Genomic DNA, 27,623 nt, shown 5'->3' on the forward strand with positions numbered 1-27,623 from the left:
TCCTCACATAATATTCACCAAACACACTGCCACCACTCCAGAGAAAAGCCCTAACAATGATTCTATGCCTATCACTAACCAAAATCCTGCCCAACAAAGTACAGAAACCTAGATGACCACATCCCTAAAAACCAACAAAAAATAAGCCCTAACAATTGAAACTGCTACCCAGTTAATAGAGTTGTTTAAACATAACTCTAGCATTAACCCTAACTGTATCTCTATCCCTAAAAATATTTCAACTAACCCCTCATCTTAAATTTAAGCCCTACACTTGTCCTAACCCTAAATGTAACCAAAATAACTGTAAATCAAATATTAACTCAAATACCTAATGCTATCCCTATAAACCCTAACCCTGAACTCAAAGCTAGCTCTAACTTTATCCCTCATGACTGTCACCCCAACCTTAAACTCGAGCCTAACCATAACACAAACCTTTCACCTAAAACCCTAACACTGACCATAACCCCAACCCTCTCTTTAGCACTATTTGCTATACCTAAATCTAATGGTTCTTAAACACAACCACACACAAAGGGAGTACAAAGGGAAGGTGAGGACTTACAGAAAGTGCCTCTCACCAGTGCCCTCAGGACCATGGTCCTTGAATTTTGCAGAATCCTGGGACTAAGAACCACAGAGCCTACTGGGCAGGCAGCCCTGAGTGCCACCAGAGTGGGGTTGGGCATGATGCTGGGTGCTTTGGTGCCTGGGATTGTGTAATCACCAAGTCCTCTGAGCAGGGGTCCCTGAAGGATGATTTTGGTGATCTCTTTGGTAGTGACTGGTTAGAATCTTTCCAATCTTTCTCTTGTTGGCAGCAGAACACACTGCTGATTATGTATTTTGATCCTGAGTTCCTGATCTGCAGGGCAATGCCCACTACAAGGTGAGCAGCAGACTCTCAGCTAGAAATTGCCTTGTGGGGTACATTCCTCGTTCTACATGGTGAGGCACTAATAATATTCCCTCCAATGTCTGGCAGCTGCTCCCTGTCCAACATCCCATAAGAGCCCCACATCCCTTCCAGATGATATCCAAGGCCTGAGACTCCTGTATCTCCAAAACAACCCCCAAATCCCCCCTCAAGCCCTGACAGCAGTCCCACATCTGCCTTTTGCTGGGCATCAGATGTTACCACCTCCATCAACATGCAGGGATCCTGCCTTGCACCTGCTCCCACAAACACCAGCCCCACTGCTCTGTATGGCCCCTGCCCTCTTCCCCACAGCCCCTCACTGTTCCCTGAACTTTGCAGGGCAGACTGGGTGGTCTGGCTGAGCATTCCAAACCAAACTCATTTGTGATTTCTAGCTAATTTCACAAATAACTTCTGGGATAAGCACACTCAGGTCACATCCTCACTTGAGGATATCCTGCTCTCCCTCCCCTCCCCTGCTCCCTACAGGCAACAAGAAGGCTTGTGCTAGAAGAAAACTGTTTATTTTTTTAAACAGAACTTTTTTCAACCCTTGTTCCTCAGGGTTTTCTCTTTTTTTTTTTTTTTGCAAAGATACATTATTATCTGAACAACCTCTGCATATATATATATATATATGTATATAAAATATATGTGTGTGCATATATTTATAAACTTAATCCTGCAAACTTGTTTGTGTCACTATGAGTGACACAAACTTGTGTCACTCATAGTGGCCCTTCCTGCTTCATAACAGAGAAGAAAACTTCAACAAAGGGCAAAAATGCAGCTCCTCTCAAGCAGAGGAACTGAACCACATCCATCTGTGGCTGGAGAGAATCCCACCAGCTCCAGCTGGGAAGCTTTGAGTGTAAATGCATCTTTTTACAGCATTTCTAGACACTGGCCATTGCTAGACAGTGCTGTGCTGGGACATGTGCCACCCTCCCCAGCGCCCAGCCCTTGGGGACAGCACACCAAGGACAAGGAGCAGCCCTTTAACAAGTGGCAAGTGGTCCTTACTCTGCAGGTGGGCTCTCTAACTCAATGAAATACCTACAGGCAGAACTGGAGACAAGAGAAAAAGGCAAGGAGATGTCTTTCTGAGAGGTGGCCACAGTAACACAGACCAGCTGCCCAGAGCATGTTTCTGCACATTCAAGAGTCACTGAGCAAGAAACCTCCCAGAGGAAATATTTTGTTCCATCTGAGAGCTCCTCCCTGCCTTTGAGGAAAAACAGTAACACAAACTGGTTGAGAAAACGTAGAGGCAGAGGTCCAAGGTGGCAAGGTTGGGTGACAGAACCCTTCCAGTGTTAGCTACGATAGCTGTCATTGTCATCGAAGTAAGAATCACAATCTGAATCGTTATCAATCATAAAGTTGTCTTCATCAAGGTCATCATCATCATCATCATCATAGTCTTCCTGCCACTGTGGATCATAGTCATCATCTTCAACATCCTTGCCACCTTCATCTGTGTTGGGGGAGTCGCACAGGAGGATCCGTTTCTGCCTGTTGAGGAGGAGAGCACAAAAGCTGTGAGCATCAGCTGGGACCCATCCCCGCAGCACCCTCCTGTCATTGTCTCAGCATTAATTCATAACTCAGCATCCCCAGCCAAAGAAACTCGGGAGAGTCCAGGGAGAGCAGCTTCCATGACTGAGTCTGCCAGTGATGGAGCTGTCTTGATCACAGCTGCACACAAGCAGGAGTTTTGCTCGTTTCCCTACACCACTACATCACTTAAATTGCTACCTCAGGGGGAGGTAGCAATTAACCACAAAACAGGAGGCAAGTAATCAGTGTTTGTCACTCACTCTTTTGTATGTCAGTGAGCACAGGAGAAAACTCTGCTCACCTGCTTTTTGTCTGCACTCACTCACCGTCCCCTGTTACCCCACTAAGAAAACTCACCCTGTACATGCAAGGGCCGAAGCAGGCACATTTGCAAGTTTCAACTTTCTCTGAACAGCATCTCCTGAAGTCTGGAGCCCCACATGGAAATCCTGTTAGCAGGAAAGAACAGCCAAAAGAGACAGAAACAGCATGTAATTTGTGCTGCAAACCCCTACTCTGCACACACACACAACCCTGAGTCCATCCCCTCAGCTGATCAAGCCCTTTATTTCCCCCACAAGAGCAAGCCAAGGCAGGAGCAGCCACGTGGCCTTCACCTGTGTGGAGTGCCAGAGGATTGCAAAGAGCCGCTCCCTGATCTGCCGCACCAACTCCAAACCCGTGTGGAAGTGCTCTGCTTTCAGCAGCTGAAGGGAAGTGGCCAGGTCCTGGTACTGCAGCAGGGTTTCCTCTGCAATTCAAGGCCAACAGAGTCAGGCTGCATCCCACACTCTTGAGGAGAGACCAAATCCTTGCCTCTGATTATGAAGCCAGCCATAGCTGCTTAGATCCCTGTCGCAGACATCTTTTATGGAAAATCCTTTCCTTAGGATTTTTCCTCCTGAGAAGCTGAAAGGCCTCAGGAACAAAATGTAAACATTGATTATCTGCTGCTGTGGAGTGCAACAGGTGGATCTGTGATTAGTCCATGTCGGATGTTTGTAATTAATGGCCAATCACAGCCCAGCTGGCTCGGACAGAGAGCCAAGCCACAAACCTTTGTTATCATTCTTTCCTTTTCTATTCTTAGCTGGCCTTCTGATGAAACCTTTTCTTCTATTCTTTTAGTATAGTTTTAATGTAATATATATCATAAAATAATAAATCAAGCCTTCTGAAACATGAAGTCAGATCCTCATCTCTTCCCTCATCCAAGAACCCCTGTGAACACCGTCACAGATCCCCTGTGCAAATGCATCCCTCTTTCAGAACAGAACATGTTGCTCATTTCTGCATCAATCTCCACTGGCAGCCAAACTCAAGTGGATTTCCTCAGAAATGACATCAAACAGGCAAGGACTGGTCTGGGAGAAGTGAGGCCAGCTGGGTGTTGGTATATTTGCTATCACCCCACTACTGAGCTGCTGCTCTTTGGCTAGAGCTAGAAATGCCAGTCACAACTTCAGGGAGGCTGCAGGACTTACCCAGAAGGATCTGCAGAGCATTAGTGAGCAGCTCCAGGCTCTCAGTCTGCTGTTCCACAATATCCATGCTCTCAGTGTCCTGGTTATAGTAGCTGTACACACAGGAGTATGCCAGCACCTGGTAAAGTACAGATCACCTTGTTAAGCACCCCCCTTCAGCTTCAGAGTGGGCAAGAAGGATCAAATCCCTCCAGACCTCATTATTATTAGTGACCCATTATGACAAGGGACAGCAGTGTTGGCTAACTCCAGCTACTGGCAGGATTGGAAATGAATGCAAAATTATTTTATACTGAAGTCTAAAATAACTGATTTTTCCCACCTGCAAACCATCATCACAAGAACACAGGCTGTAAATGCATAACAAGTGTGACTGACCAGCAGCCAAAAGTGAAACCCATCAGCACACAGGACAGGCAATGCTGGGCAGCCCAGGCTGAACAAAGAGAATGGAACCCAAAGGGAAGCAGGCATGGTGCTGGGCAGCACCAAGAGTCCACAATAAAGGCATTTCAACAAGTGGAAAACTCCAGTTATGAATTAATGACTGAGCTCCAAATCCTATGACCTTACTGTCAGGAACACTGCAAACAGAGTTCAACTCAGACTCAAGGCAGGGAAGGGCAGACAGGAGCTCTTCCCCTGTCCTGATGCTACTCCTCCCCTCAAGCTTTCTTTGTCTCCTCTTTTTTGAAGAACAAGGTTGCTGTCTCCTCACACCAGCAGAATTAAGTCTAAACCTCAGCAAGACTGTATTACCCAGCCTTACCTTCCGTGCCTGTTCTAGCACTTTGCAGGCATCAAGAACAAAGATCAAGTTCCTAATTTTTGGCATTTCCCTGATGGAAGAAATGCTGTTCCTCAGACTTACAGCAAATTCCTGCAAAAACCAAAGGAGGGGGGAGGAAGGAGTCAATGTCACTGTCAAGTTCCACAAGACTGAAAAAACAGCACCTTCCACACAAATAATTGCTTAGCATTCTGAAGTGCCATCCCAGAAGATGCAGGCAGCAGAAGAGCATTTAATGCATCCAACTATGACATTTCTACTGTGCCATCACTTCAACCTTTTACAGCAGAGCTCAGCCCTCAGTCACCACTGCTTCCAACTCCTGCACCACTCTGAGCCCCTCAACACCACAAATCAGGTGCTCAGTTTCCACAACAGGCTGGATAGAAGAAAGCAGCCAAGGATTGCTCCTTAATGTCAGAGCCAGGGCAAAATGATCATCCAGTGATTCCAGCCTGGATGTGAAGCCTGCTTCTAAGCAGAGAGGACACTGACACAAAGTGCCCTGCTCACCAGGGCTGAGCAGCAGACAGCATCTGCAAAGGCAGGAGGAGGCCTTACCCTTGCATGGTGATGAAAGGTGCATCTCTCATTGTAATCCTGGAAACGCTTCTCCTGCCAAGCTGCTTTACTCACCTAAAAGGAAAGGTAGAGGAGCTTGGAGCAATTTCCCTCGAGTACCAGGGCAACCTGGAAATGCCAGTATTCACAAAGTCCAGAGTGGAGTTTGGCAAATTCACAAAGTCCAAAGGGCCCAAGTGGAGATGCTTACCATCTCTGAGAGGCTACAGGGGTCTCTGAGCACAAGCATGAACCAAGGAGATCCAGCAAACCACTCACCATGGCAGAGCAGTTGTAATAATCCTTGTGATTCGGCCTCCAGGGCTTGAGGCAGCGCCAGCAGAAGCCATGATTACACTTTGCACAGGTCATACTGCAGAAGGACAATGGGAATCCCTCAGCCCTGACAGTGCTCCCCTACACCACAGCCAGGGACTGTGCCACCCAGCCACAAACACAACAATTTTATACTCACTGCAGGCACCCCTCATTTTTCTCTATCTGAGCCTGGCAGTTTGGGCAGTGCTTTGAAATGAGCTTAGCCAGGTGTTTGCTTTGGGCTTCACTTGTCATTCCCTCATAGTATCCATCATCATCCACCCACCGAGACATGTGGCTGCAGCTGGCAGGATAATGGGCCTGAGGGACAGAGAAAGACAACCAGTCAAGCACACAAAAGCAGAGGGGTGTGTGCCAAACCTAGGACAGCTCAGCCTCACCTCTGGGAAGTTGCAGTTGAAGCAGGATATCCAGGAGCACTTGGAACAGGCTGCTCCATAACCCAGTCCATCCTTAAGGAGGATCTGATCACAGCCCTGAGGGTTGGTGCACCATGTCAGGTTGGAGCAACACTCAACATAGCGTCTGAGGAGGGCTTTTTCATACTGTAGTGAGAAGCCAGGAAAGACATTTAAGCCTGAGAAGCTGCATGGTTAAGCCTTAAAAGCAGTGTCTGATGCTCTGGGCTATGCATCTCACCAAAGAGCTGCTCACAACAAAACAGCACTCAGTCAGTTTACCCTTCCATTCCATTCATTTTCCTATCCCCACCATGTCATATCTGGAAGCTGTTGCATTTCATAGAATTGCTGAGGTTGGAAGGCATTTCTGGAAATTAAAACCTGGTTCAGCCTCTCCAGCTTAAAGCAGTATTGCTCAGGACTGTGTCCAATTGGATTTTCAATATACCAAAGCACAGAGACTACCTCTCTGCCCAAACTAGTACCATGCCTCACTACCCTTACTATTGGGAAAAAAAACCCAACCCCAAAAAATAGTTTTCTTATGTTTAAATATTATCCCAGCATTAGATCTTCATAAAATAATCTAGTTATTTTGAGCTCAGGATTGGATCAGAGACCTCCACAGATTACTGCAACCCAAAATATTCTATGACTGTATGTGTGACTCTGCATCAGACATTAACACTCCAGCCACACCACTTACTGATCAAAAGGAAAACATAACATTTCAGTGACAGCATCAGAGCATCTTGTTAAAATTAGCTGCTATTTATGTCAACCTGCAATAATTATTTCTTTTTATAAAACAGTCACAGCAACAGGCTACTAAATCCTGCTTTCAGACAGGTGTGACTATGGGATTTGCAAAGGCAGTAAGGACTAACTGCCCAGATATATGCATTAATTCTCCAAACACTTTCTATAAAAAACAAGCCAAAAGATACAACTGTCAAACAACCGAGCAGTGGAAAAGAGACTGTTCTGCCCAGCAGTTAACAAAAAGAGTCTGTCATGTGACAGCTACAGCTCTGCCATTAGGTGGGGAGAACATTCAGCCCTAAAAACTGAAAGAACAGAAAAAGTAGCACCTGCCAGAAAAAGTAGCCTGATGACCAGGCAGTAAGGTAAGCAGAGCTCAGAAAGCCTGGCTTAGATCCCTCTGTAGACTCACACAGAGTGAAAATTAAGTCTGATGTGGTAATCCCTGCCATCTTCACAAAAACCTGAACTGCTCAAAGCCAGAGACCAATGGAAGAGAAAGGACATAGGGGTCACTGATGCAGCAGTAAAATAAAATTGTTTATGTTTTCATTTGACTATATTATTATTATTATTATTATTATTATTATTATTATTATTATTATTATTATTATTATTATTATTATTATTATTATTATTATTATATTGCTTCCAGCACACCAGTAGAGGACACTTGTCATGAGCTGCTACCATGGCTCTCATCTAGTCCTGGACTAATGATGCGCCTGAAATGTTGCTTGCTAGAGAGATATATTTAGAGGAAACGCCACTGTGCTCTTTTGTTGATGTTATGCTTTCCTGAGCAGCCGGTATTGACCATAATCAGAGAAAACAGACAAAATCTGGCTGGCCACCATCACCAAGCTGCCAGTCTTACTAATAGGAAGGGGAAAAGCAGCAATAAAATTATCTGTGCTGACTAAATATAGGAGAGCTTGGGCACCCAGCAGCCCCCCCTGCTGCTTCACCTTGGCTATGATCTCCTCGGAGGACACGATGGAGTAGATGAAGGCTGTGGTGGGCTGAGCTCGGCACTCGGATATGGGGCAGGTGCAGTTGACCACCATGTTCTGCTCAATGCGAGTTGTGAGGTACTCCCTCCAGCAGGGCTGCCAGGGCACAAGAGCAGAGGTCAGAGCTAAGCAGGGCTGTGTGACCCTGGAAGCCATCCCCACCCAGCACCCCACAGATCACAGGTAAGTACCCCAAAGCACAAAAGTGGGAATAGGCAAGCCAACAAGTGAAGGATCACAACAAAAAAGTGAGCTGAGCTACTTTACAATTGCCTGTCAAGTAGCAGGAACCAAAGGGCCCAGGACCTTCACCTTGCAACAATAGTGCATGCAGCAAAGGGTTGGTGGCTTCTCAGTGGGACACAGCTGGTTCACACAGACTGGGCAGTGGGTTCCAGGGCTTGGGGGAGGCTGGACATCCTGCACTTGCAGCCCTGAGGAGATGAGCAGGCCCTCACGGTTCTCCACATAGCACTGGATCAGGAAATCCACATTCCACCTGCAGTGCATGAGCAGGTGCCGAGCAACATCATCTGGTATGCTCAGAGTGTCCTGGACCTGCTGTACTGTCTGATTCATGAGCAGCTTTGCCTCCTCTGGACTGAGCGTGTGCCCCATTGGCACCTGCAGCATTGCCATGAGATATTCCTCCGCCCTGTCTGTGCCAGGATCCCGCCTGGCATGGAGAAACGTGCCATGGTCATACCAGGTAGAGATGCACACCCCTCCACACCTGGTGACATGCACCCCTACCAGCGCAGGCTGTCTCTGCCATCCTCCTCCAGAGATTCCTGGGCTGGCCTGCACTGGAAAGTCATCTGTGCTTGGCCACCAAGAGGCGTTGTGGATTCAGCAGAGATGTATTCCAAGACGTGAGGCCTCCCCTCCTGGCGCCGCAGGTAGCCCTGGTTCAGCAGGTGCAGGATGCAGGACAGCACGTCCACGCTGTGGCAGCAGAAGCTCAGGAACTGCACCCCCGGGCCCAGCTCTCCCTTCTGACAGGCGTCGATCACCTGTGGCAGCAAGGCAGCCCCAGTGCAGTGGCTGCAGCCCCCGGGCAGCCCCTGTGCCCCCCGTGCCCCTGCAGCCCGTACCCTGAACACCAGGCTGTCGATGTGCAGCTGCTTCTCCCCCTTGAGGATGCGGGTGATGAGGCAGCACAGGACGTTCCTCTTCCTCTCCAGGGCGCTCACCTCGGCCCCCTCTGTGCGCAGGTACCTCTGCTGGGGCAGCAGCCTCAGCTGGCGGCCGCAGCTCTGCGCCAGGGCTGCCTGGTTCAGCCGCAGGGCACCTGCAGCCAGCACCCAAGCCAGGCTCAGCCGAGCTTGAGCTGGGCCCTGGAGGAGCCCCAGGGCACACGTGGGCCTGGGGACCCAAGCTGGGCCTCCTGTGGCTGCCTGCACCGCTGGCCACCCCAGCCCTGTCTCCTACACGTGGCCCCAAGGCTCAGCCATGACACACACGGCCCCTGGCCTGGCCCAAGCCCACACACAGACCGAGACCCCCCTCAGCCACCCACGCTGACCCAGGCCCCGTGCACGGCCCCAGCCCCACCCCACACATCACCCCCAGCCCCACACATCACCCTCAGCCCCACACTGGCCTCAGGCCCCACCCTGACACACACACACCTGTGCCCCGAGCTCCAACACATGGACCAGCCCCTCACCAGCCCTACGAGCTCCTGCACCCCTAAGCCCAGCACCCTCGGGGTTCAGGCCAGCCCCTCTCCCCTGGGTGCCCCAGCCCCACACTCACCCCCTGGAGTGCAGCTGCCCACCAGCACGCCCTGGCCCTGGGTCAGCGGGGTCAGCGCGTGGAGCACCAGGTCAGCAGGGAGCCCTGTGGCCCCCAGCAGGGCCTCCACAGCCACCTCCTGCAGCACGGGGGGCGAGGGCAATGGCCAGGGCTCACTGGCCACAGGCCCTGCCCAGGAACGGGGCCCGTGCCCCAAACACCGCTGGAGACCCCCCAGAAGAGGGGAAGGGAGGACACGGCCCTGCCCTGCTCCAGCCCCCACCGTGGCTGCAGCCCTACCTGGGCGCTGTTGAAGCACAGCAGGATGTACATCTGCAGCGTGGACACGTGCAGCACGCAGTCTCCAAACTGCAGCTCGGCGTGGCCCAGCCACGTCCACTGCAGCCGCCGGGGCTTGCTGCACTCCCAGCCGAGCTGGCTCTGGCCTGCCAGGGACAGTGTCAGGGACAGGGATGGGCACCAGCCCTGCCAGGCACTCCCAGCCCAGCACCACTTGTGCCTGAGCTGCCCTCCAGGCTCTGGGCACAGCCCGGCCACAGCACTCACCCTGCCGGCAGAAGTCAGCAAACTCTTCCAGAGGGGAGCTCAGCAGCGCCGGGAAAAACCTCCCAGGGCTCTCCATGTAACAGAGCGGGGACACGGGCCAGCAGCGCGGGGACAGGGCCAGCACCTTCACCTCTGGCACCTCTGCCCCCGTGGCTGTGCCCAGCACCTGGGCACGAGGGCAGCTCCAGTCAGGCTCCGGGATCCCGCCAGGAACGCCGGCGGCCCCCGGGCTCCCCACCCCGATCCCGCTCACCTCGTCCAGGCCCGTGTCCAGCTCCAGCAGCCGCTTGTCCTGCTCCTGCAGCTGGAAGAGGCTGAACTGCCGCTGCAGCTCCTCCGACTCGGCCAAGTTGCTCAGCATGTCCTGGGGAAAGCGGCTGGGGAAGCACAGCCCGATCTGCTCCACGATGCCTCCTTCCAGCCACGATGGCCCTTGTGTCAGGAGCCGGTCCCCCAGGTAGTGCCTGCCATGGCCACCAGCTCCACTCAGGCTGGGCTGAGCCCCGTGGCCATCAGCCACCACCAGGGGACAGCCACAGCCCCGTGGCCATCAGCCACCACCAGGAGACAGCCACAGCCCCGAGCCCTGTGGCCATCAGCCACCACCAGGAGACAGCCACAGCCCCGAGGCCCGTGGCCATCAGCCACCACCAGGAGACAGCCACAGCCCCGAGCCCTGTGGCCATCAGCCACCACCAGGAGACAGCCGCAGCTCCGAGCCCTGTGGCCATCAGCCACCACCAGGAGACAGCCGCAGCTCCGAGCCCCGTGGCCATCAGCCACCACCAGGAGACAGCCACAGCCCCGAGCCCAGCCTCAGCCTACACATGGCACACGGGCTGGCAGCACACACGTGTCCCCTCCCTGTCCCCAGCAGGGATGTGATTCCACACACTGGCAGCACCCATGGGCCCTCCACACTCCATGATCCCATAAAAGCAAAGCAGGAGCACCGCTGCCGCAGCAGGCCAAGCTCCCCCAGCACAGCAGGCCATGTGCAGCAGGCCCCTGGCTCTGGGCAGACACGGCAGCCTCACCTGTAGAAGTGTTCAAAGGTGTGGGCAAACTCCAGGCCACTGAAGACCACAAAGGGCTCCAGGAACTGCTGCAGCCGCTCCAGAGGCCCCGTGCTGCCCGCAGCCCTGCGGAGCTCCTGGATCTGCACGTCAAGGTAGCGGGCAAACTGCTCACTCACCTGCAAGGGACAGGGCAGGCTGCAGACAGGGCTCACCGGGTGCCCGCAGGGCTGGGCTGGGGGAATGTCCCTGCAGGGAGCACCGGGAAACTCTGGCACTGCCGGGCAGGGGCCGAGGGTGCCCAGGCACCAGCCCAAGGCCGGAGTGTGCCAGGGCTGGGCCCACGCTGGAATGAGCACCCCACACCTGAGCTGGGCACCACCGGGGTGCCAGGGCAGGGCTCTGTGGCTCAGGGGAACAGGACAGCACCCACCCAGAGCCTGCCCCGGTGCCATGGCCAGGGCAGCTCCCCAGCCCCTGCCCAGCGCACGGCCCCGGGGCCGCGCTGCCCCACTCACGTGCAGGGCGGTGAGGAAGGAGAGCTGCAGCAAAGCCCCCGCAAAGCCCTGGCCCAGGGCCAGCACGAAGGCGGCCTGCTGCCCAAAGAGCTCCTCGGTGGCCCCGCGCAGGCGCTGGTACAGCCGGCAGTAGCGCTCCGCAAGGTCCGGCGCCTGCCCCGCCGCCTCCAGGAACCGCTGCACCTGCGGGAGCAGCAACAGGGCTGAGCCAGCAGGATGTGCCCCGGGAACATCCCAGCCCTGCCCTGGAACGCCTGCTGGCTGCCGGGACTCGGGACCCTGCTGCTGCTGCTGCGGGGCTGCCGAGGTGGGAGCGCAGCTCCGAGGGCAGCCAGGGGCTGTGGGGGCACTGTGGACACACAGCAGCAGCCCCCAGCAGGAACAACAGCCCCACACCGGACCTGCGTCCTGGCCTGGCTGGCACTCGAGCCATGCGGGGTGGCAGCACAGCAGGGCTGTCCCCACATCGCTCCAGGCTCTGTGGAGGCCAGGTACAGCCCGGTGCCTTCCCCATGGGCACTGCCTGACCCCACTCCCTGCTCCAACCCCTCCCAGTCAGCCCTCCAAGCTCTACCTGCTGCTGCACCACGCCACGCCAGCACTGCGAGATTCCCCACAGGCCTCTCGACTTCTCCACAGCCACCTTTGCAGTCCTGGCCGGCACCTCCTTGTTCTTCCCCTCCTTCCCACCTGCCAAGGGTCAGCCTCAGGCTCAGTGTGGCTCCATGGGCAGGCCCCACACACTGACCCGCCACAGCAGGGCGGAGGGGACGCTGGGGAGGCACGGCCACTGCTGGGGCATGACCACAAGCCTTCCCCGGCTCAGGAGCCTCTGTGCCATGGGATGCTCCCCAGAGGAGCCCCATGGCCACAGCCTGGCCCTCTGCAGCAGCCCCAGGCCAGGGCAGCCCCGGCTCACCAGCTGCTCTGGTCTCCTCTGGCTCGGGGCCGCCGGGGTCCACGTGCACCAGGAGCTGGGTCAGGCGCCGCACGCAGGAACCAAAGGCAGCCCTGCGTCCCGGGGCACGGCGGGGCAGCTCCACGCTCTCCAGGTACTCAGTGAGCAGCCAGGCCAGGGCACTGACACCATCGGGGCCTGCGAGGCCAGCCACACTCAGAGCTGGTGCCTCTGCCCGGGGCGCGGCACGGCCGGGGCCCGGAGAGCGCGGCCTACCTGGGCTGGTGATGCTCTGCACCAAGGGGGTCACCAGGGCCTCCCAGAACGTCCTGCCCAGTGCCCGCGCTGCCTCCTCGTCGGGAAGGAAGCGGTTGGCAAAGCCCTGCTCGTGCTGCAGCGCCCGGTTCAGTCTGCAACAGCGAGCGGGCAGCGCTCGGTGCCAAGGGCTGGAGAACTCCCGTGGCAGAGCAGAGCGCAGTGCTGGCTCCCTGCTCTGCCCTTTGCCAGGGCACCATGGCTCGCTGGCCCCATGGCCCCCAGCAGCCAGGGAGGGCCCCTTGCTGTCCCCAGGGCTGCCCCCAATGGCCCTTGGGGCCCTCGCAGCCCCTGCCAAATGGGGGCTGAGCAGTGCCTGTGGCCACGAGATCCTGCTGTGCCTGGCCAACCTCTGCCAGGACGTGCCAGCCCCTGGGGGACCAGCATCCTGCTCTGGGGGTTAGCCCAGCTTAAACCCCAATGACCCCAAGGTGGCCCTGGCCAGGAAGGACCACTGGTGGCCAGGAAGGAGCAAGGGCCCCTCCCAGCCAGCTGCTCCTTTCCCAGCCCTGCAGTCCCCTCACAGGCTGCCAGCCCTGTCCCCCCGGGCCCTGGGACACCAGGGATGCGATGGCACAGCCAGGACACCACTCACCTGCCAAAGAGCTGCAGCAGCCGCCCCCGGTCTCGGCAGATCTCCTGGCTCCAGGCTTGAGCCCGAGCAGTGCAGGAGAGGAACGTCCGCCGGCACAGCTGCTCCCTGAAGATGGGCCAGAAGCTGGGCTTGGGACCCAGCACCTCGATGCCACGCACACGTGTGTCAATGCCACCCTAGGGGACAGCGGCACCCTCAGTTCCTGTGGCCCCAATGCCCCTCAGTGCCCGCTCCTGGCCCTGCCCCTGCTCCCCCTACCTGCTGGCACCGCTTCACCCGGATCTGGATGACGGGCCAGAAGCGGGTCATGTTCTCCAGCAGGATCACTCTGCTGTCCGAGGGCAGGATGGTCACCTGCAGGGAGGCACCGAGCCCTCAGCGTGCCAGGCAGCCCCAGGAGGCTCCCACAGCGCAGCTCCTGCCATTCCCAGCTCCCCGGGCCTCCCAGCACAGCCAGACCTGCAGGGGGCACAGCAAGGAGCAGCCCCCGCCCCTCCCACGGGCACTCACCGCGTTCAGCTCCGTCCTGATGGTGGCAGGGCTGTCCCCGCCCAGCACCACCACCCTCGATGGCATGTAGCTGGAGTCCTCGCTGGCCACCAGCATGCTCAGCTCCCTGCACACACAAACACCGTGGGGCTGCCCAGCCATCCCCCCTCCCTGCCCCAGCCCTGCCAGCCACGTCCCGCTGGCCCCAGGACAGAGCCACTGTGGCAGGGCTGGCACAGATCCCCAGGACAGAGCCACTGTGGCAGGGCTGGTACAGATCCCCAGGACAGAGCCACTGTGGCAGGGCTGGCACAGATCCCCAGGACAGAGCCACTGTGGCAGGGCTGGCACAGATCCCCAGGACAGAGCCACTGTGGCAGGGCTGGCACAGATCCCCAGGACAGAGCCACTGTGGCAGGGCTGGCACAGATTCCCCAGGACAGAGCCACTGTGGCAGGGCTGGCACAGATCCCCAGGACAGAGCCACTGTGGCAGGGCTGGCACAGATCCCCAGAGCCCTCTCCTGCACACTCAGCCCTGCCAGCCCAGCCCCACCTGATCACCACTCCACACTGCATGTGCACAGTGATGAAGTGGGAGCCCGTGCTGCCGTTCGACTCCCAGTAGGTCCTGGGGTTCCTGTCCGTGAGCTTGCTGGCCTGGTGCGAGTTGGAAGAGACCTGCACCTTCTCCCAGCACTTGTCCTCCTTCACCTCCATGCTGGAGCCTGTGGGCAGAGCACATGCAGCTTCCAGCCACCAAGCCTGGCGTCAGCTCCCCCTGCCTGCGCTCACCTTGGCACAGGTTGTGCAGGAAGACATCAAAGAAGGGGATGCTGATGGGCTGCTGGCTCCGGCGGTGCTCCTCAATCTGTCCCAGCACCAGCTGTGGGACGGGGCAAGGCTCTCACCAGGGGCTCCTGCTCCCCTCAGCCCCGCAGGGCTGTGCCAGGCACAGAGCACGAGGCATCCCTCGGCAGCAGGGACAGCCCGGTGCCCCCAGCCCCCAATGCCCAGCCCAGCCGTGCCTCCCCAGGCCCACCTGGATGCAGCCAGCCAAGATGCTGCTCGTCAGCTTCTTGTAGAGCCCGGCGAACTTCTCGCACTCCGCCACCAGCTCCAGCAGGGCCGGCGCCAACGGCGGCACCGTGCTGTGCTTCTCCAGGGCCTTGGACAGAGCCTCGTGGGTGCCCACGTGGCACATCACCACCACACAGTCCTTGCTGGCACTGCCCAGGCGGTGCAGGAAGCCAACGACCTCCTGCAGCACCTGCTGAGACGCAGCCCTGAGCACACGGGCGCTGCTGGCAGCTCCAGGGCCCCCACAGCCGGAGCTGCAGCTCCATTGCCTCATCCCAGCCCAGCAGCACCCACCAGAGCCTGGCAGGGCACAGCCAGACCGGGCATGGCCACCAGGACAGGGACACGGCCAGGACAGCCCCTCCCACCTCTCCCAGCGCCTCGGACACACGGCCAGGCTGGGGCCACCAGCGGGCCCTGCCTGCCCAGCCCGGCTGAGGCACAGCCAGCACAGCCACCCTGCCTGCCACGAGCCCCAGGGCCCCCTCACCTCCCAGCTGCTGCTGTGCGTGATCAGCAAGGACACACAGGGCTCCACACACTCGTGCCAGGGCAGCACATCCTCCTGGTAACTGTCCAGGAACTTGTTCAGGATCCTGGGTGACAGAGGGGGCCTGCTCAGTGTGGGCACAGGGACAGCAGGGCTACAGGCAGCCCTGCTTCCCTGCCCCACCTGCAAGGCACCTCTCAGGGACTGCGAACTGAGGCTCCCCTGGCACCCTACACACCCCACCAGACCCCAGGCATGTCCTCTGCTGCCCCTGCACGTCCCCACCACACCAGGCACAGCTGCTGTGGCCCCACGTGGCCCTGTGCCCCAGGACACCCCAACTGGCCCCTGCCTACGTGCTGGGGTGAGCCTGCCCCCAGTGAAGAACAGCCCCACCAGCACCCACAAACAGGCACTGGCTCTCCCCACCATGACCCCCAGCACTCACACACCTCATGAGGAGGTCCCAGACCCCCCCAGTCACCCTGCACCCACCTGAGGATGCTCAGGCTCACGGCCTTCTCTGTCCCCAGCAGCTCCAAGCTGCGCAGCAGCAGCCTGAAGCAGCTGTGGTCCTGCAGCAGCTGGGCCACCTGCCCAGAGGGAACGGGGCCTTGGCTGCACAGCTGCCGCTCCAGGGCCACCACCACCTCCTTGCACAGGCTGCCATCGTCCAGGCCACCCAGCAGCATCTGCACGCCCTTGGGGTCCAGCAGGGGCTCTGTGCCTGCCATGACAGGGACACTGAGCCCAGCCCAGGCACTCACGGAGCACCAGCAGCCCCTCAGGGTGCTCTGCCCTGCCGGGCCAGGCAGCCCCGCCCTGGCACCCGCGGGGCCGTGGCACCCACGGGCACGGTGGGCACACGGTACCTGCAGCCTCCGGGCCCAGGGGCAGCCCGTGCTCCGCCAGGCGATTGATGGCGCTGAGGGCCAGCACTGCCTGGGGGCAGCCGCTGCTCTGCCCGGCCCTCCAGCAGCTCTGCAGCGCCGCCAGCAGATCGCAGCTCGCCAGCTGCTCCGCCAGGCCCCGGTGCCCGTCCATCAGCATGTTCACCACCAGCAGGCCGTTCTGCACGCCTGAGGAGCCCCTGCAGGGACACAGCCGTGCCACTCTCCTGCCCCCACAAACCACCTGCCCGCCCTGCCCCTCCTTCCCCCTGCAGATTGCCCCCGACCTCAGCCCTCTCCACGCTCTGCCCCTACCCTGGGACCCCCTGCATGGTGCTCAGGGCAGCAGGGATGCTGCTCAGCAGGCTGGCAGAGCCCTTGCTGGAGGCAGAGCCGATGCTGGCGAAGATCTCCCGCATCATCTGCGCGTCGCCGTGGTTCCAGGCCAAGCCCTTCCCGCCGGCGCCTCCCGGCTCCGCGTCCGCAGCTCCCACCAGCACCTTCAGGGCCTGCCAGGACGAGAGCGGCGCGGGGGCAGCGGCGCCTGCACCCCGCCCGGGCAGCCCGCGCTGCCCTGCCCGCCCCGGCGAGCCCCGGGCGCTCACTCACCGCCAGCCCGGCCTGCTGCACCAGGGCGGAGCGGCCGTGCAGCCGCATGCAGCCCAGCACGGCCCGCACGCCGCCCTCCGTGGCAAAGGGCACGCGCCACTCGTAGCGAGCCAGCAGCGCGGCCAGCAGCCGCAGCGTCACCGCCACCAGCGCCTTCTCCGCCGCCGCCGCGCTCAGCAGCTCCACCGACACCTGCACCAGCTTCTCCCTGCAGGGCACAGCACACCTCAGGCACGGCCTCCTCGGGCCCCGACAGCCACCTCCTTCCTGCCCGCGCTGCAGCTGCGACAGCCCTGCCAACCGGCCTGCCTGGGACACAGGGACACAAAATCTGCCTTTCCTCTCGCCCTGCCAACCGGCCTGCCTGGGACACAGGGACACAAAATCTGCCTTTCCTCCCGCACACACCGCCCTCCACGCTCCCGCTGCCACCTCCCGCTCCTCCAGCTCAGCACCGGCCCCACCCTGCCCACAGGGCCCTCCCCAGGCAGCAGGAGGGCTCTGCAGCACCCCAGCACTCACCCGGCGCTCCCCATGCCCAGCCCGCCCTGGGCTGTGCCAGCTTGCTGCTCCGACTTGGGCTCCTCCTCCAGCATCTCCAGGATGTGCCTGAGCCCAGCCAAGCGCAGCCCCACCGCCGAGCTGCTGCTCTGGATCACCTCCACCACAGCTGCAACCTTGGCCAGCGAGCCGCCCTCGCTCGGCCCCTTGGAGCTGCCCAGCGCTGGCCGGAGGGACGGAGCCGTCAGGGCAGCGGCGACACCTCCAGAGCTCCCAGGGTGCCACCCAGCCACACACCCAGCACCCACGGGCACCCCCACCCACCTCGGGCAGCCCTGGCTGCACGGCCCCCGTGCCCTGCCCAGAGTATCCCCTGTGGGGGCAGCAGTGCCGCTGCCGGCACCGCGCCTGTGCCCCAGCGCGTGCCAGGACCTTACCTTGGCTCTGCTCCTCCGTCACCTCTGGCAAGAACAGCCCTTCCCTCTCCAGGAGCTCGCTGAACAGCTGGGAATCCGACTTCTCTGCCACATCGCGGCCTTGGGGCAGCCCTGGGGCTGCACAAAGGTCTCCCTCCGCTGCCTTGGCCATCGTGCCCTCAGGGCCGCTGCTCCTGTCACCCTCTGAGGACACTGCGGGGCTCCCTCCACCATCCTGCTCTGCTCCCCTCCCCAGGAAGTGTCTGCCATAGACACGGCAGCCCCGCAGGTCCCGCAGGGAGCTGCCCTGGCACCGCTCCTCCAGGGCCTGCAGCACCTTCTGGGCCACCTCCGCAGGCACCGACAGCTGCACCAGCGCTTCTTCATCCACCTCCGACAGCCACACCATGGCGACAAGTTAATCTCGGGCTCGCCACACTCCCCACGCCCCTTGTGGCGGCCCCTGGCACCACGGACAGAAAGGCTGCACCGCCACAGGTGCCCAGGGCCGCTCCCCACTGCCACCCTCCCCTGCCTCTCCCCAGCCCGACCCACCAGCCCACAGCTCCCACCCGTGCTCAGCACCCAACTGCAGCTGGCAGAGTGACCCCATGGCCTGGCCTCGCCTGCCCAAACCTGCACAGTCACTCTTCAGCCAGGGGACACTGCCTGTCCTCTCATCTCCATCACTCCTCTGCTGGGACAAGCTCTCCAAGCTTTCCCCTCCCCACTCACCCTCCCATTTCTGCCCCGCCCAGGCTGGCCCTGCACAGCTCACACCTGCCCTCTCCTCTGGGCCTGCTCCCTTCCCCAATGCTCCCTTTGCTCCTCCCTCCCATTTCCCTGCTGCAGGCTCTGGTCCCTACCTGCTCTCCCAGGTGCTGCTGGATGAGACAGGTGATCTCTTCCTGCTCCTGTGCTCCCAGCCTCCTCACAAAGAAGAGCAGCTCCCACCACTCGGCACGGCTCAGGGTGTCTGCAGCCTTGGGCAGCCGCTGGCCCAGGTAAGGCAGGGAGTACAGCCCCCCCAGGGGCTTGCACAGGAATGGCTGTGGAACTGCAGGGGAGCAGGGCAAGGAAGGGCACTGTCAGCTCTGCCAGCTCCCCCATCCTCTGCTGCACGCCCCACATTTCAATTCATACTCTAAGTGGGATATGATGCCTGGAAAGAGTTATATATAGAAGTGAAACAGAGCTCCTGCTTCCCCAAAATCAGAAAGACCATGAAAAGGAGGAATCTAACTAAGTCTGTTTTAAGTTAGACACTGCATACTGACATGAAGTTAAGCCTTTAAATACAAGAGGTAGAAGCCATTTAAGAAATCATCTTTTCAACAGGCAATAAGAATAGTTTCAAAGTGTGCAATTTGCTGCTGACCTCAGCATTCTCTCTTGCAGCCAGTAAATCCAAACCACTCTACACAAAAGATATTCTAGAAGGCCACAGCTGTGATAAAAGAGTTACTTTAATAGGTTTCCCTGGCTAGAATCATGTCAGATGCTGAACAAGAAAGGAGTATCTGAAGTCTGCATTCTACCTTTCATTTTTCTCCCAGTACAAGGGCAATGTTAAATGTTCTAGGAGATGTTGCAGATGTCTTACAAAAACAGTTCTTTAATATTTTAACACCTTGTTTAAAGCTTAATAGTATGAAGTTAAACAAATTGTTGCTATGTTCACGCTTTTAAAAATCCTTATCATTTACTTAAGGGGATTTGAGTGCCCCCAAAGAGCTTCATCTCAGAGAAATTCTAAGAGGTTCTCAGAGAAATTAATGTTTTGGCAGTTCGGTCAGTTAATTCAAACACAAAGTTTTGACAGTTGCAGTTTAAATCAAATTTTGTCGCAGACATCTTTTATGAAAAATCTTTTCTTTAAGATTTTTCCTCTTGAGAAGCTGAGAGGCCTCAAGAACAAAATGTAAACATTGATTATCTGCTGCTGTGGAATGCAACAGGTAGATCTTTGATTAGCCCATCTTAGATGTTTCTCATTAATGGCTAATCACAACTCAGCTGGCTCAGACAAAGAGTCTGAGCCACAAACTTTTGTTATCATTCTTTCTTATTCTATTCTTAGCTAGCCTGCTGATGAAATCTTTTATTCTATTCTTTTAATATAGTTTTAATGTAATATATATAATAAAATAATAAATCAGCCTTCTGAAACATGGAGTCAAATCCTTGTCTCTTCCCTCAACCTGAGACCCCTGCGAACACAGTCACAAAATTTTATACGTTTTATATCATTACTTTCATTATACATCTCAACAGAAGTCTAGGGTTCAAAAATACTCCATTCAATCACAAGCCATGCAATTCCTTAACTAGCTTTACATGGTCACACAAACGAATGGTGCTTTCTAAACCCAGCCTGCTACTGTGTGATTGGCCACATAAAGGTCCCCACTGCTATCCCACAGGATAATCAGAAAGAAAGAGATGATACATACACACATCACAATCTCACCTGTGTCTAGACTGAAGCTCTTTCTCACACTAGATTCCTTTTCCTGAGCAGCAGGATCTTCCCACTGGTCCCCAAAGCCAACAATCTCCAGGATGTGCCACCGCACCCAGTAGGTCCGACCCGTCGACTGCCGTAAAACCTGGGGGTGAAACAAATCCAGACAATCAGAACTGCTCGCCTGTTCTGTCCTCTTGCTACACCTGTCCTCACACTTCCCAAAGAAGTAGAAGACCACAGAATTATTGTACAGATCTCAGCACTCACATTGTCCAGTTTTGAGGCATACCATCTTTAGTAACTTCTTGCCTTGGTTACATCTGGATCTTTCTTTAAAAAAAAAAAACTAACTTTGCCTGCGACCAGTACAGATCTCAGTACAGCAGCAGAGGCATGAGTGAATCCAGGTAATCACAACCGTTCCAAAAGTGCCAAGCTGCAGGTGCCTTGGGAAAAGCACACAAAGGACATAACCAACACTACCTTGAGGCAGATGAGCTGTATATGAAGTACCTCAGGGCACTTTTATAACCTTGGTCATTCATCAACCCTCTCAAACAGGTTTTGGGCTCTTGACAAGCATGTCTCAAAGGCAAAAATTGTTTCCTCTGCTTTGTCCAAGTTGTCTCTCAAAAATCAGAAGGACTTTTTATGGCTTCCCATACCATAGTGTTACATTTAACCTTCTGAGCAGAAGGAGAACCCAGCAACAGCAAGTACAACCTGTCAGTAGCTTTAAAAACAGCACAAAAACTTATGGTTTGCTTATTTCACTGAGCTCTTTTGGAGTTACACCAGTGCTACTATGAACCCATTGTGCTGGACAGATGAGAGACTGACAGACTTTGGGAAAGTACTGTATGGAAGGAAGTTGAGTTAAACTACACCCAACACCAAATAGTCTTCAATGTATCTCTGACGAAACTAGTTATGTACCAAATGCCATCTCAAAGGAGCCATGGAAAGATAGGGCTGCAGGACCAGACACAACAGGGAAAATCCTTCTTTGGAAAGGCAAGGAAAGTAACAGAAATCAGAGCAACAAAGGAAAGATGAGATGAGGTAAGAGACAGAGTTGTGATGGACTGGCCCAGTTGCCATTCAGATCTGGTTTTGTTAATAGTGTGAGCCTTACGAAAAACTTACTGAAAATAAGCCTGAATGCAGCAACTGCAAATTCATTCAACCTAATTAAACAGAAAAACAGACAGAAGAGGGAACTCAAGGGACCAACAGGACAAAGGGAATGGAAGCTAACAGTACACTTTAGCTCAACATTGAAGCAAAAACCCTTTGACATTTATCTCACTGGCAACAGGAGAAAATAACGAAAGGATCATGGTGCTCTTTCCAAGTGCCCAGTTCATCAAGAGTAAAAGTAAGTACAACTTTCTAAGAAACAGATATCACAATTTTAGAAAAACACAGATATTAGAAACCAAGATGTATAAGGATAAAGGGAGAATCAGCATGAAATACATTTCCTTTGCAAGTTATCTTTATGGAGGGGGTTATAAAAGAGGTTTATACACCACTTAAAAATAAGTGGTTTATAAAAATAAGGAAAAAAATAGGATGCAAGGCAGTTATTCAGCTGAGGAGGCCTGAATAGAAACGTCACCAATGCATGGACCAGAACTAGAAAAGCCTTTTAACTGAGGTACATGGAAGACAGGGAGGTGATTCCAGAAAACCAGGGGACAGTCTTGCCTGGCCAACCTACTGGCCACCTATGATGGAGTGACCACATCAGTGGCCAAGGGAAGAGCTATGGCTGTCACCTGTCTGGACTTCTGTAAGGCCTTTAACAGCAATCTCACAACATCCTTCTCTTCAGACTGGAGAGACATGGATTCAACAGATGGACTACTTTTGATGGAATTGGTTGAATGGTCATATTCAGAGGTCAAGAGCTCAATATCCAGCTGGAGGTTAGTGACAAGTAGTGTCCCTCAGGGGTCTGTATGGGGACCAATACCATCTGATTTCTTCATCAGTGACAACAGTGAGACTGGCTGCGCTCTCAGCAGGTTTGCTGACAACACCAAGATGAGCAGTGCAGTTGACATGCCTGAGGGATGGGATGGGATGGGATGGGATGGGATGGGATGGGATGGGATGGGATGGGATGGGATGGGATGGGATGGGATGGGATGGGATGGGATGGGATGGGATGGGATGGGATGGGATGGGATGGGATGGGATGGCATCCAAAGGAACCAGTGGGAACCTCATGAGGTTCAACAAGGCCAAGTACAAGGTCCTCCACCTGGGCTGTGGCAAACCACAATACCACTCCAGACTGGAGGACAAAGGGATTGAAAGCAGCCTTGGCAGAACTGATGGATGAAAAGCTGGGCATGACCTGGCAATGTGCACTCAGAGACCAAAGAGCTAACCATATCCTGGGCTGCATCAGAAGCAGTGTGGCCAGCAGGTGAAGGGAGGTGATTCTGCCCCTCTGCCCTGCTCTGGTGAGACCCCACCTGGAGAAGTGCATCCAGCTCTGAAGACTTTGGTACAAGGCATGGACCTGGTGGAGCATGTAAAGAGGAAGGCCACAAAAACAGTAAGAGAGATGGAACACCTCTGCTATGAGGAAGCGCTGAGAGAGTTGGGGTTGTTCAACCTGGAGAAGAGAAGGCTCCAGGAAAACCTTACAGTGACCTTTCAATACTTAGAGCGGGCTTTTAAGAAAGATGGGGACAGGCTTTTTTAGTAAGGCCTGTTTTAGAGGCTAAGAAATCTTAGTGGCACAACCCATACAAAACCAGACTAGCCTTCCCTGCAACCCACCCCTCCAGCTCTGAAAGGTGAGTGTTTTGCTAGGACAGAAGCAGTGATACACATTAAGCCACGCTTATTGTCCAACTTCCTGCACACAAAGACATCATTAGGAATTCATCAGTCACCCTGCTCACTCCTCTCTGTCATTCCAGCCAGAAGAAGTCTCCCCATGACCTACCTGTACTGTGTGCATGTTATTGGTGCTCTGGAGGAACTCGCCTTCCTCCCCAGCTCTCATGTCACCACAGTCCTCCAGCAGGCGCACCCGCATGCCGCGCACCAGGTGTGCCCGCAAGTACTCCGTGTAGTCACTGCTGTCTGCAAAGTCTGATGCACTCAGGAAAGTACACCCCTGCTTCTTGTGAGGAGCAAGATTTGAAGGCAACACAGGCTTTTGGGCAGCAGAGCTGGCCGGGGGCTTGTGCTGGAAGATGGAGCGGGCAGGGCGAGGCTGCGGGTCCCGCTTGTGCCTGTGGCTCCAGCCCATGGCGTGCACCAGCTCCGAGATGAGGTTGGCCATGGCCATGCTGAACTCAAACTCCTGCTTCACACGGCTCCTGTGCTCAGGGACGGGGCTGGGCACAGCACAGCCCTGCTGCTCCTCTCCCTGCTCCACGCCGCTGCTCAGCTTGTCCAGGAGAGAGGTCACACACAGGTAGCGCTTCACCAGGACAAACAGCTGCTTCCCAGGGATCTGCAACAAGCACAGCTCTCACACTCAGCCCCCAGCTCTCTCTGAGCCCCCAGCTCACTCCCAGAGCCTCCCATGAGACCTCTCAGCCACCCTGCCCTCCCTGCTGGCAGACCAGGCTCTCCAGGTGCCTCTGCACCAGCCCCAGCCTCTCACCAGGCTCAGGCCCTGTCCCAGCTCTCCCTACAGCCAGCCCTGCTCCCCTGCCCACCTTCAGTCCCCTCCTGTCCCACACAAGGGTCCAGCCCTGGCCCCGCTCCCACCCTCCTGCCCCTCACGCCCGCAGGCCCAGGGCTGGTGGCGGCTCTGTCACCACCTGAGGCAGGTGAATCCCCTCGAAGGACAGGCAGGGCTCTGCAGAGGATGTGATCTCAGCAAACAGCTCCAGCAAGGTGCAGCGGCTGTCAAAGTCCATGTGCTGCTCAATGCCATCCTGCTGGCTCAGGGACAGCAGCACATGGGCCCAGATTCCTGCAACAACAACAAAAACTCCTCAGCCTCACAAAGACAACCCTCACCCAAGCTCCCTGCCAGAGACAGAGCTGAAGGAAGGAACAGCTTTGCTGCTCGGTGTCACCTGATCCACGTTCTGTCCCTTCCTCTGCAGTGGCAACATTTTGCTCCATGCTCTGTTTTTTCTACCCCTAATGCTGCAAGATTCTCACAAAGCAGCAACCCCAAATAACTGATTCCAGAACAGGGTCCCAGGGAAGAAAAGAAGTCAAGGTTTAACCTGAATCAGCCCCTCATCTGCCCCACTTCAGAGCTGTATAATCTCAGGCACTAGGATAGGGAAAGCCAGATCTCCTGTGGGATACACCACAACCAGCAACCTTCCAGCTGCACCCAAGCCTCATCAGGCACTTCCAAGCCAGGGCAGCCCCTCTGAAATGAGGTCTAGCCTTTATCCAGGGCCTGAGGAAAGGCTCCCTGCCAAGAACAGGCCAGAGACTTTCCAAAGGACAGCTTGGAGCAAAGTCACCCCACAGTCCGCCAATCCCCTTGGCATAAGTCCTCCTAACAGTTAATCAGCATCCCGGCTCAGAAACCTGGCAGGGGAAAGAGTTTCTAACTCCAAGAGCAGCCCAGACAACCACAACCACGGAAATCCAGAAGATCCCGACTGATTCTTCCACTTTTGCCCCGAGACACGCTGCTCCCCAGCACCTCACCCCTGCCGAAGGCTGGCACCCCCACTGCCCAGCCTCCCTCCTCGGTGGCCCCGAGCAGGAGCAGCCCCCACCTGCATCGTGAGCCCCCAGCGCTCGCAGCATCTCGCCGGCGCCGCGGCGGACGCGCCGCTCCCTGTGGCACAGCATGGCCGTCAGCAGCTCCAGGGCTCCCGCCTCCCTGAAGGCGCCCGCCAGGGAGCCGATGCTGGCGTAGGCGCCCAGCACGTGCACCGTGCTCAGGACGGAGCACTCGGGGCTCCCGGCCTCGGCCACCTGGCGCCCGGCTCGCCGCACCAGGCTCCTCACGTCGGCCTCCATCTCCAGCAGCGAGGCCTCGTCCAGCGGCGCCGCGTCCGGCGCGACTTTGTCCGCGGCCGACGGCCTCGTGCGGGCCAGCAGCGCCGGGCAGCTGGCGCGGACCTCTTCTGCAGACATCCACAGGGAGATGCTCTCTGCCTTGCTGTCTCCAGAGGAGGCACCGCCGCCGCCTCCCGCCGCTCTCTCTTCCGAGCTGACCACGCTCCACCGCACCAGGTATTCCGGCCGCTCGTCGTGGCCGCGCCGCTGCCGCAGCAGCTGCTCTGGGTGCGCCTGCAGCTTGGGGCCCAGCTGCACCAGCAGCGTGCCAGCGTGCTGCTCCTTCACCATGGCAGCAGCTGCGTCTGCAGGGACAGAGGGGAAGCAGGGTCAAGCCTTTATTTCTGCAAGTGTGAGGCAGCACTGGCAGTAGAATTGGTCGTGGCACAGCTTTTGATCCGGAGATCCTACAGACAGAACAAAGGTTTGAAGGAAAACCCACATTGCAGAGGTTCACATTCCCTTTCCAAGAAAATAAGTCAGTTTTTCATAAACAAAACCAGTTCCAAACTCCACTGGCACACATAGGGGATTCTCCTAAATAAGGAAACTAACACAAAACATGAAGGCAAAATAGGCCCTTTTATAAAACAGCAAACAACCACAAGAAATTCTAGTCCTGTTTGCATCCCTGACACTGTCCACAACATGACCCTCACAAGCTGCTGCTTTTGCACTTCTGCCTTCCCTCTTCCTATTTACCATCTATAATTGTTTGGAGTGTGAGTTTACCTAGAGCTCACGGTATTCTCACCATGCATAGGGACCTTCACATCACCAGGCCCTGAAGAAAATAATGAGCAGTTTCTCATACCTAGTTCATACACATCAGGTAAGGTTCACTACCTGAAAGTATTTCCTCCTTGCCCTCTTCTCAGAATTCTTTGCCTTTACAATGTTTCATCAATGGACAAATTCTACAGAACTAAAAGATTTCTACTCTCTGTTACCTGACTGTTCTGCATCTTGGGACCACAAAGAAGACACAGTGCTTCTCTGCTTTCATCCATGCAAAAAGCAGCATGGAAATAATTTGCTGTGAGTGAGTGCCAGTAATCAGCAAGGCAGCTGCAGACAAAACCAGGGACTGAGTTCACAGAGGATTCCAGATCAGGCTGATAGGAAGGAGCTCAGCCAGGTGGCAGTGGGAAATGCTCCTACCACTCACACACACTGGCAAGAGAAGCAGTGAAGCAAGATACCAGCGAAACAATCAATCTATGCTTAACCAAAGAAGACACTAACCATCAAACACCATGCCAGGCACATTAAAAACATTTTCCAGGTGCAGAGAGAAGCAGCCTGAACTCCCAAGACATATACACTTACCTTCGATTGTGCTACCTTCGTTGGAATTTGCCGCATGCCAGGTGGGAATCTTCTTGCAGCTTCTGTAATAAAAATACCGAGTTATTCTCCTGTGCTTTGTAGCAGCGTTTAGATGCTACACAGGCCAAAGAATTGTTTTCCTTAAGTGAGTTTGTACAGCGGACACACACACAGAGGACAGCTCGCACTGATGTGCCTTGGAACACACGGGCTTTGCCCCGGGCCGCCCCCCTATGCCGGGCCCTTCGCTCACCGGTGTCCCGCTGCCCTCGGAGCAACGGCGAGCCGGGCAGGGCACAGCCGGGCCCAGCTCCGGTACGCGGGGAGCCGACTCAGCCCCGAGGCGGGAAGGGGAAGCGGCCCCTGAGGCGCCGCTCCGACCCTGCCGCGGCCCCGGAACGGCCCCGGCCCCGGCGGCACCGGGAGGCGCCGGAAACAGCGCGCAGCTTCCTACGGGAGGCGGAGAGGGACACGCGAGTTCCGCGCCCGCCCACCGCAGTGTCCCCGCCGTGTCCCCGGCGTCCCTCAGGATGCGAGAATGGGGCAGGTTGGAAGAGACCACCTGGGTCATCTGCTCCAAGCTCCCTGCTCAAGCAGGGCCATCGCAGAGCACATGGCACAGGATGGTGTCCAAATGGTTCTTGACTATCCCCAGCGAAGGAGACTCCACAGCCTCTCTGCGCAGTCTCCCGGTGCTCTGGCACTGCACAGGGAAGTTCTTCCTCACGTTCAGGTGGAACTTCCTGAGCCTCAGCTCCTGCCCCACTGTCCCATTGCCCGGCACCCCGAGCAGAGCCTGCTCCACGCTCAGGGCCCTCCCTGCAGGCGCTGACAGACGTGGATGAAGTTCCTCTCAGTGTCTCTGAGC

The 27,623-nt window shown here is 56.3% G+C and overlaps 1 protein-coding gene across 2 annotated transcripts; it reads right to left on the minus strand.

The window, feature by feature from the left end:
- Positions 1-1,500: 1,500 nt before the first annotated feature.
- LOC134416227 (cullin-9-like) lies at positions 1,501-27,137 on the minus strand. 2 transcript variants are annotated; one of them, XM_063152621.1, is made up of 42 exons: positions 27,009-27,137; positions 26,756-26,817; positions 25,141-25,731; positions 24,214-24,368; positions 23,385-23,900; positions 20,423-20,561; positions 18,819-19,009; positions 17,974-18,343; positions 17,558-17,759; positions 17,036-17,243; positions 16,742-16,935; positions 16,409-16,626; positions 16,032-16,263; positions 15,537-15,642; positions 15,009-15,236; positions 14,762-14,852; positions 14,523-14,694; positions 13,989-14,094; positions 13,737-13,832; positions 13,479-13,654; positions 12,845-12,978; positions 12,590-12,766; positions 12,245-12,360; positions 11,671-11,853; positions 11,174-11,331; positions 10,390-10,600; positions 10,137-10,302; positions 9,870-10,015; positions 9,591-9,708; positions 8,927-9,123; positions 8,586-8,845; positions 8,145-8,508; positions 7,788-7,928; positions 6,037-6,201; positions 5,793-5,956; positions 5,597-5,690; positions 5,318-5,392; positions 4,736-4,846; positions 3,967-4,084; positions 3,100-3,233; positions 2,840-2,931; positions 1,501-2,437 (listed from the first exon to the last, which is right to left on the minus strand). In XM_063152621.1, the coding sequence occupies exons 3-42, from the start codon at positions 25,715-25,717 to the stop codon at positions 2,239-2,241; spliced, it is 7,500 nt and encodes a 2,499-aa protein (XP_063008691.1). In that variant the 5' UTR covers positions 25,718-25,731; positions 26,756-26,817; positions 27,009-27,137; the 3' UTR covers positions 1,501-2,238. The 2 variants fall into 2 exon arrangements, with proteins under 2 accessions (XP_063008691.1, XP_063008690.1); XM_063152620.1 differs by having other exon boundaries at positions 25,141-25,833; positions 27,009-27,087.
- Positions 27,138-27,623: the final 486 nt, after the last annotated feature.

This window comes from Melospiza melodia, chromosome 3, assembly GCF_035770615.1.
Source record: "Melospiza melodia melodia isolate bMelMel2 chromosome 3, bMelMel2.pri, whole genome shotgun sequence".
Taxonomy (NCBI): Eukaryota; Metazoa; Chordata; class Aves; order Passeriformes; family Passerellidae; genus Melospiza; species Melospiza melodia.